This window comes from Scyliorhinus torazame, chromosome 7 (genome assembly GCF_047496885.1).
Source record: "Scyliorhinus torazame isolate Kashiwa2021f chromosome 7, sScyTor2.1, whole genome shotgun sequence".
Taxonomy (NCBI): Eukaryota; Metazoa; Chordata; class Chondrichthyes; order Carcharhiniformes; family Scyliorhinidae; genus Scyliorhinus; species Scyliorhinus torazame.
In genome coordinates this window covers 167,000,693-167,010,760 of record NC_092713.1, presented here as the reverse complement: position 1 = coordinate 167,010,760, position 10,068 = coordinate 167,000,693, and the positions used below count along the sequence as shown (strand labels likewise).

Genomic DNA, 10,068 nt, shown 5'->3' with positions numbered 1-10,068 from the left:
TTCCTCCACTGTCGTTTGGTAAACATTGTAAAAGTCACTCCCTAACAGCACTGTGGGTGTACCTACACCACATGGACTGCAGTGGTTCAAGGAGACAGCTCACCACCACCCCCTCAGGAGAAATTAGCATTGGCAATAAATGCTGGTCCAACCAGCGACGCCCTCATGCTGGGAATGGATAATTTGTTTAAAAATGCAACCTCAATGCTTCCCTATTCTGTGTGGGGAAGACTGGAATCTCTCAGCAGGATATTTGACTGCAGGAGTCATCACCACTTTGTCCAATTCTGCCCCCACCTGAAATCCCCACACAACCTGAATTTAAATAGCACCTTAATGCACAAAACATTCCAAAATGTTTCACAGAGCGACAGTAGGAGGAATGGAGAGGGGTTCAGGGGACTTTAGGAATATTGATCGATGGGCCGAATGGCCTCCTTCTGCACTGTAAATTCTATGATTGGGTGAACAGTAGGAGTTTGATGGAGTGGAGTGACCTGGTGAGGGTGAGGGATTAAGGGTGAGAATTTAGAGAGCAGGGCCGTGCCGCCTGAACGCTTCCTGTTTCCTGGTCCCTCGTTGAGGATCCAGTGGGAAGGAGGTCCATGTTTACTGGTCCCTGTTGGAGGGTCCAGTGGGAAGGAGGTCCATGTTTACTGGTCCCTGTTGGAGGGTCGAGTGGGAAGGAGGCCCATGTTTCCTGGTCCCTACTGGAGGATCCAGTGGGAAGGAGGTCCATGTTTCCTGGTCCCTACTGGAGGCTCCAGTGGAAAGGAGGTCCATGTGTCCTGGTCCCTATTGGTGGTTCCAGTGGGAAGGAGGCCCATGTTTCCTGGTCCCTATTGCAGGGTCGAGTGGGAAGGAGGCCCATGTTTACTGGTCCGCATTGGAGGGTCCAGTGGGAAGGAGGTCCATGATTGGCATTAAATTAGCATTGGCAATAAATGCTGGTCCAACCAGCGACGCCCTCATGCTGGGAATGGATAATTTGTTTAAAAATGCAACCTCAATGCTTCCCTATTCTGTGTGGGGAAGACTGGAATCTCTCAGCAGGATATTTGACTGCAGGAGTCACCACCACTTTGTCCAATTCTGCCCCCATCTAAAATCCCTACAAAACCTGAATTTAAATAGCACCTTAATGCACAAAACATTCCAAAATGTTTCACAGAGCGACAGTAGGAGGAATGGAGAGGGGTTCAGGGGACTTTAGGAATATTGATCGATGGGCCGAATGGCCTCCTTCTGCACTGTAAATTCTATGATTGGGTGAACAGTAGGAGTTTGATGGAGTGGAGTGACGTGGTGAGGGTGAGGGATTAAGGGTGAGAATTTAGAGAGCAGGGCCGTGCCGCCTGAACGCTTCCTGTTTCCTGGTCCCTCGTTGAGGATCCAGTGGGAAGGAGGCCCATGTTTACTGGTCCGCATTGCAGGGTCGAATGGGAAGGAGGCCCATGTTTACTGGTCTGCATTGGAGGATCCAGTGGGAAGGAGGTCCATGTTATTGGTCCCTGTTGGAGGGTCCATTGGGAAGGAGGCCCATGTTTACTGGTCCGCATTGCAGGGTTGAGTGGGAAGGAGGCCCATGTTACTGGTTCCTATTGGAGGATCCAGTGGAAAGGAGGCCCATGTTTACTGGTCCCTATTGGAGGGTCCAGTGGGAAGGAGACCCATGTTATTGGTCCCTCTTGGAGGATCCAGTGGGAAGGAGGCCCATGTTATTGGTCCCTCTTGGAGGGTCCAATGGGAAGGAGGCCCATGTTATTGGTCCCTCTTGGAGGGTCCAATGGGAAGGAGGCCCATGTTTACTGGTCCCTATTGGAGGGACAATATGGGAAATATGGCTTTACTGCAGGAGAAGACGTGCTCCTGGGGTCAAGGGCAACATCCATTGGTGGAGCTGAGCAGAGGGAGAATTATCCTTCATTTAATTGTGATCATCGAAAAATAGAATTTACAGCGATGAAGGAGGGCATTCGGCCCTTCGAATCTGAACCGGCCCTTGAAAAGAGCACCCTATCTAAGCCCACATCTCCACTGTATCCCCGTAACCCAACCTAACCTTTTTTGGGGGCATGAAGGGCAATTTACGTCACCTGCACATGTTTGGACTGTGAGAGGACCCAGAGCAGGGGGAGGAAACCCATGCAGACACGGGGAGAACATGCAGACCTCGCATAGAATGTGACCCAAGTGGGACCCTGGTGCTGTTAAGAAACAGTGCTAACCACTATGCTACTGTGCTGCCTCGGAGAGTGTGGGAAAAAGAGAGAGAGAAAGAGAGAGAGAAAGAGAGAGGGAAGCATTTGCATGTGATCCATCTGAGAGAGTGTGGGAAAGAGAGAGCAAGGGGGAGACTATGACAGAGAGAAAGAGGGAAGCATTTAACTTCTGCACCAGCCCTCAAAAGTGTGACAATCTTCAGTAATAATGCCTGTTATAGAGATCAGTTCGAGAATTACAGAACGATGGAGAGTGGGAGAGAGAGAGACAGGCAGTGAGGGGGAGAGAGAGAGGGAGAGACAGCGAGAGAAGGGGAAAGAGAAAGAGAGAGAGCAGAGACTTTGGGACAGATACTGAGGAAGAGAAGGAGACGGAGGGAGGGGTGGAGTGAGAGAGAAGAGGAAGTGAAGGTGCTGACGTGGTGTCTCTGCCTCATACCATTTACATACTGAGGACCGGGCAGTGAGACTCTCACAGGCTGCAGCTTTATAAAGCAGAGCCCAGTGAAGGGAGAGTTTATCAGTAACCAGGCACAGGGACAGGAGCAGACACTATGATTTCAGCCATCCAGCTGATCTGGCCTCTGGCATTCTGCATCGCAGGTACAAATCTCTCTCTTTCCACCTGGAATATTTTCCTGCTCTCCATTTCAATCCAATTCTACTGACTTGTGATTGAAGGGAAAATGCTGAAAGCAGAGGAACAGTCAGTGTCTCCAACAATATCTCATTGTACAGGCTCTTTCTGTGACAGTTCTTACTTCACTCTGTTTCTCTATTACTCCTCAGGTATCAGTGGAGACATCACCATGACCCAGTCTCCCCCGGTGTTGTCATTGAGCCTGGGCCAGACCGCAACCATCACCTGTACGGCCAGTCAATCTGTTAGCTATTATGTTGCTTGGTACCAACAGCGAGAAGGCCAGAAACCGGCTCTGCTGATCTACAATGCAGCAACTCGATTCACAGGAATATCCGACCGATTCACCGGCAGTCAATCTGGAACACGATTCACCCTGACAATCAGCAATGTGCAGAATGAGGATGTCGCTGATTATTACTGTCAGCAACATAGCAGCTGGCCCTACACAGTGATACAGAGCCTTACAAAAACCTCAATACGCACAGAACCACCTCCGCTCCTCACACTTCCCAGTTTTATACAATATATAATAAAAACAAGCAAGGAAACTGAACAAATGATTCTCAGTGTCCACTACACACTCCAGTCCCTGTGGTGTCCACAGCTCACTGAAGGCCTCAAGTTTCCATCTGACTCTCCATGTCCACGTATGAAGAGCAGCTGAAAGATTTATCATCCAAAATTAGAATTCTCAACTCTCCCAACAAAACAGAGAGACATTGAGAGAAACAGAGAGAGAGAGAGTGAGAGAGAAAGACATGAGTGAGTGAGAGACAGAGAGAGGGTGAGAGTGAGTGAGTGAGAGACAGAGAGAGGGTGAGAGTGAGTGAGTGAAGCAGAGAGCAGAGGTTTTTGTACAGCCCCTGTACTGGAAGCTGCCAGTGTGGCTCACGTTCGGTAAAGGAACCAAGCTCAGACTGAGTAAGTAAATCCCAATCCACCTTTATTAACCCTTTCAATACTGAAACTTTCTCAAACACAAATGCTGAATAGTTGAAGGTGTTAGTGGGGAGCTGCAGTGAATGAAATGGTTCATTGAAGAACACTGTGTAGAACAGGGTGCCCAGCTGTATTTCTTTAGTTCCATTCCCCCCTTTAAGCAGCAAGATATAAGTAAGCAGCTTTTACCCACCGTGTCGAGGAGATCTGGACGTTTGCAGACTGTGTTCACATTCCTGGACCATGGAGTGAAATCACTCACTAGACTCTAGTCTCCGTGTGACAGACACAGGCAGAGTTTGATGTGAGCTCTGGCTCTCTGTCACACTCTCTGATATAACTGATCACAGCAGCAGCAGCACAGTGAGACACCGAGGTCCCACTTCCCCCCAGCTTTAACTCTGCTCTCTCCACTCCCTGCTTATCTCTTAGCAAAGTTCTGATGACAAACAGGTCCAGCAGGGCTCACAATCCAGTGGCTTCAGTGTTCCAGGCTTTTGGGGAGACTCTCAGTTACTTTCTCTTTGGGTCGAGTTCAGTCCGATATTTATTCCTGATCCAATATTCCTGAAAATCCCTGGAGATATTTTTATTGTTTGATGTGATGTGTGATCTCTGACGGGGCCAGCATTTATTGCCCATCCCTAATTGCCCTTGAACTGAGCGTCTTGCTTGGCCATTCCAGAGGAATTTTCAGAGTCAACACATTACTGCGGATCTGGAGTCACTTCTAGGCCGGACAAGGTCAGGATGGCAGATCCCCACTTCAGATCCACACATCCCATAAATGAACGTTTCTAAATGGCCCAAACTCCAATTTCCTGCTGGTCCCCACAACCCTTGATCCCCTCGTCAATCAAAAATCTGTCTAACTCAGGCTCAATGTCTCAGATTTAATGTCCCAGCATGCATTGCTCTCTAGGAAAGAGAATTCTAACACTAACAACCCTCTGAGAGAAGAAATTCCTCCTCATCTCCGCCTTAAATGGGGATCCCTTATTTTTAAACTGTGTCCACTAATTCTAGATTCCCCACGAGGGGAAACATTCTCTCAGCATCCACCCTGTCAAGCTCCCTCGGAATCTTATATGTTTCAATAAGATCACCTCTCATTCTGCAATGAGTACAGACCCAACCAGCTCAACCTTTCCTCATCAGACATTCCATTCCTCAATGGAATCAGCCCAGTGAATCTTCTCTGAACTGCTTCCAATGTCGGAGTATCTGTCCTTCAGTAAGGACTTCCAAATATGTGCAGGTTAGGTGGATTGGCCATGCTAAATTGCCCTTAGGTTGGGTGGGGTTGCTGGGTTACGGGGATAGGGTGCAGCTGTGGGCTTAAGTAGGGTGCTCTTTCGAGGGCTGCACGGTGGTGCAGTGGTTAGAACTGCTGCCTCACGGCACCTAGGTCCCAGGTTTGATCCCGGCTCTGGGTCACTGTCCATGTGGAGGTTGCACATGTCCCGTGTGTTCCGCTCCACAACGCAAAAATGTGCAGGGTAGATGGATTGGCCAGCCAAAATTGCCTCTTAATTGGAAAAAATCAATTTGGTATTCTAAATTTATTTAAAAAAAGATAATGTAGAGTGCTCGTTCCACTCGATGGGCTGAATGGCCTCCTTCTGCACTGTAAATTGTATGATTCTATGAGACCAATACTGTAGCCAGTACTCATGGTGTAGTCTCACCAACGTGCTGTATCGATGGAGCAAGACTTCCCGACTTTTATACTCCATCCCCCTTGTAATAAAGGACAACATTCTATTTACCTTCCTAATCACTTGCTGTACTTGCAGGTTAACGTTCTGTGATTCATACACAAGGACACCCCGATCCCTCTGTACCACAGCTTTCTGCAGTCTCTCTCCATTTCAATAATATGCTGCTTTTCTATTCTCCCTAACAAAGTGGACAAGCTCACATTGCCCCACATTATACTCCATCTGTCAAATGTTCTCCCCACTCACTGAACCTATCAATATCCCTTTTCAGACTCTGTATCCTCCTCACAACTTGCTTTCCTACCTATCATTTCATCATCAGCAAATTTAGCTACAATATTGTCATTCCCTTCATCCAGCTCATTAATATAGATTGTAGAGTTGAAACCCCAAACAACAGCCATCTTCCTTTGTGCTGGGTATGACCCGACCAGCGGAGAGTTTTCCCCCTGATTCCCATTGACTCCAGTTTTGTTTGGGCTCCATGATATTAAACTCAGTCAAATGCTGCCGCGATGTCAAGGGCAGTTAGTCACTCTGGCCTCACCTCTGGAGTTCAGCTCTTTTGTCCATGTTTCATCCAAGGCTGTAATGCGGTCAGGACCGAAGTGACCCTGGCAGATCCTTAACTGAGTGTCAGTGAGCAGGTTATTGCTGAGTAAGTGCTACTTGATAGCAGTGTCGATAACAACACCCATCATTTTGCTGATGATCGATGGATAGTAATTGTCCGGATTGGATTTGTCCAACTTTTTGAGGACAGGACACAGCTGGGTAACTGGTCGATGTCAGTTTTGTAGCTAAACTGGAACAGCTTGGCTAGGGGTGTGTCCTGGACACAAGACCACCAGAAATAGGGGCCGGATTTCTCCAGTATTGCAATTCAATTTTCCCGCCAGCAGCACAGCACCGCCAGCGGGTTTCACAGCGGCTGGGGTGGTTGCTATGGCAAATCCCATTGACAGTCGTCGGGAAGATATTATCCTGCCGCCAGCGAATGGCGCGCAGCCAAGAATCACAGAATCAGAATAGAATTTACAGTGCAGAAGGAGGCCATTCGGCCCATCGAGTCTGCACCGGCTCTTTGAAAGAGCACCCTACCCAAGCCCACACCTCCACCCTATCCCCATAACCCAGTAACCTCACCCAACACTAAGGGCAATTTTGGACACTAAGGGAAATTTAGCATGGCCAATCCACCTAATCTGCACATCTTTGGACTGTGGGAGGAAACCGGAGCACCCGGAGGAAACCCACGCACACACGGGGAGAACGTGCAGACTCCGCACAGACAGTGACCCAAGCCGGAATCGAACTTGGGACCCTGGAGCTGTGAAGCAATTGTGCTAACCACTATGGTACCATGCGGCTGGTGAACCGGACGTTCCCACGCAGGAGCAGGGATAGATTATTCTGACGCCCTGGACACAGAGGCTAATGTAATCTCACTCTTGACCTCAGCCCAGGGCTGCGCAGCAAGGTTTGAAGTGAAATCTTCTACACTGGCAGCCAATCAGTATCCTTTGTGAAGTGTGTTGCTCCAAGTCAGCTCCAATGTTCTGAGATAAAGTTCACCCGACCTGTGTGTGATCTGAGGTTTGTTAATGTTCAACCTATTCCCCCAGACAGACTGATCAATAGTTCGAGCTTCCCGACTGGTTAACAGTCTCTTAAAGGGACACTGCGCCTTTAAATACTCTATTAACCATTTCAGTGCTGAATTTCTAGTGAACTTCTTTACAAATGTTTAGGTAACATTCCAAAATGATCCAATCAGTTTAAAATCAGACTTTTACCTCCTGACACTGAACCAATTTGAAATCCAATTTGTCACTTTCCCTTGGATTCCATCAGCTTTTAATTTCCAGACCCATCTGTCATTGGAAACTTGTGAAAATCCTTGGAAAATCCATGTTGTCAACATCAGATTCCCTTCCCTCATCACCCCTCCTCTTTCCCTCCTCATCAAATTCAAAATCACTCCCTCGGCCTATCTCTTCCTCCCTTTTAAACAACGGTATAACATTATCATAGAATTTACAGTGCAGAAGGAGGCCATCCAGCCCATCGAGTCTGCACCGGCTCTTGGAAAGAGCACCCGAGCCAAGGTCAATACCGCCACCCTTTCCCCATAACCCAGCAACCCCACCCAACACTAAGGGCAATTTTGGACACTAAGGGCAATTTATCATGGCCAATCCACCTAACCCGCACATGTTTGGACTATGGGAGGAAACCGGAGCACCCGGAGGAAACGCACGCACACACGGGGAGGATGTGCAGACTCCGCACAGACAGTGACCCAAGCCAGAATCGAACCTGGGACCCTGGCGCTGTGAAGCAATTGTGCTATCCACAAGGCTACTGTGCTGCCCTCCAGTCTATTCCAGACTGTTATCAGTCCACTATTATCAGTCCTCCAATCCTCCGACACCATGCCTGTAGTCAGAGAGGATTGGAAAATAATGGTCAGAGCCTCCGCTATTTCTTCCCTTGCTTCCCTTAGCAGCCTGGGATACATTTCACCTGGGCCTGGGGGTATCTCCACTTTCAAAGACGATAAACACGTTAATATCTCCTCTCTCATCACATCCAATATTTCACAATTCTCCTCCTCCTGAACTACAATGTCTGCTTTGTCCCTCTCATTTGTGAAAACTGATGTAAATTATTCATTAAGAACCATCTCCATGTCTTCTACCTCCACACACAAGTTACCATTTTGCTCTCTAATTGGTTCCACTCATTCATTAGTTATCCTGCAGCAACGCCCCACACTATTGATTTGTGTGAACATATTGGTTCTGAAATCTCTCTATCTCCAGCTTAAATATCCTCCCACTGCTCTGACACTGTTTTACCCTCAAGTCGCTGTTTCCTGTCCATTTTGTCAAATCCCAGTTTCGTAAAATTGACCTTTCCCCAATTTAAAACTTTTCCTCTTGGTCTATCTTTATCCTTTTCCATAACTACTCTAAATCTAACTGAATTATGATCACTATTACCCAAATACACTCCTACTGATACCCCTTCCACCTGCCCAAATTCAATCCCTAAATTTGTCCAAAACTGCTCCTTCTCTTGTTGGAATTGTTCCGTGCTGGTTAGAAAGGTTGCTCAGAATGGATTGTCAGAATTCTACATCATCAATACATTGACACATGTCTTGATTCCAGTTAATATTTGGGAAGTTGAAACCCTTTATAATGGCAGCAATTAAAATTCCTTCCTTTCTCTTTCAGGCCGTGAGAATTCACAACCCACGCTAACCCTGCTACCCCCCTCCCTGGAGGAGGTCAAGACCAAGGGCACTGCCACCCTGGTGTGCCTTGCCAATCACTTCTATCCTGATGAGGTGGTGGTGGAGTGGAAGAAGGACGGGGCAGTCATTGCGGACGGGGTTCAGACCAGCAACTACCTGCGAGCTTCGGACAACACCTACAGCGTCAGCAGCCTGCTGACCCTCTCTGGGTCTGCCTGGGAGTCCAACGCCCGCTTCTCCTGTGCCCTCACCCACGTGAGCCTCTCCTCTGCCCTCAGCAAGAGCATCAGGAGGTCAGAATGTGCATAGAGTGTCAGAGACAGTCCACAGAGGAGACACAACTTTAAACAGAACAGGGGTGAGCTGGGAGGGCAAAGGTCATTGTCAGCACTGAATTACACCTCTCTTCCTTGTCGGGACTGGGTCTGAGACACTTCTGAGGGTCAGGGGTTAAGACATGTTTTTGGGACATTGTAGAGGGATATTTACTCTGCATGTAATCCCATGCAGCATCTGTTCTGGGAATGTTTGATGGGATAGTGCAGACTCGTGATGCCAAGTAAAACCTCTCTAAGATGCTGAAGACGTCAGCTGTACCAAAATAATGTGACCCCTGAAGTCTCTGCTTAAGGGAACCAGACCTCCTTCCTGCTCACCCTGCAGTTACAATTTAAGGTTTAGTCACTGTTTAAAAGGACAGAATTCTCATGTCATTGAGAAAATCTCCACAAGTGTTTTAATCAATCCATATTTTCCCTGTGAATTTCTCCAGCTTCCTCTGGCTGGGCTGTTTATTCAAGTCTTTTTTCTGACAATGTAAATCTGTAAAAGGTAATAAACATTAAGAAAATTCAGTATGTGTCTCGTGTGTGCTTTGGAAATGTCCCTCCTCCCCATCAGCTGATTGGCTGCATTTCATGTAGTGATTGTCATGATTGGCTGGTTTGCCTGTCAATCAATGACACATCAGCAGAAGATTGGATTCAAAGACAATTATCAATCATTTAAAAATAATCAGTTTTATCTGTTTTGTGAGGGTCACGAAGAATCCAGCACGAGTTGAAGGATAGAAAGAAATAACATTTATTTACAATAACATATAAATACAACAGCAGCAGTAGCAGCAGCAACTCCCTTCCTGCTCACTCCTCTCTAGCTGGTTCCAAACTGGCCAGCTTTATTTATGCAGGGAGTCTGCTAATGATTTCTCCGCCCCCTCATTGGGGAAGCTCATACTCCCAAAGGATTGTGGGATTGCCATTAGACCCCAGCCAGTGGTAA

General features: G+C 47.6%; 1 gene segment (V, D, J or C); it reads left to right on the top strand.

The window, feature by feature from the left end:
- Positions 1-2,763: 2,763 nt before the first annotated feature.
- LOC140426688 (immunoglobulin kappa variable 3-15-like) lies at positions 2,764-9,641 on the top strand. The segment is given in 3 exon segments: positions 2,764-2,825; positions 3,012-3,786; positions 8,768-9,641. Coding segments are annotated over 2 exon segments (567 nt in total).
- The last annotated feature ends 427 nt before the right edge of the window (positions 9,642-10,068 follow it).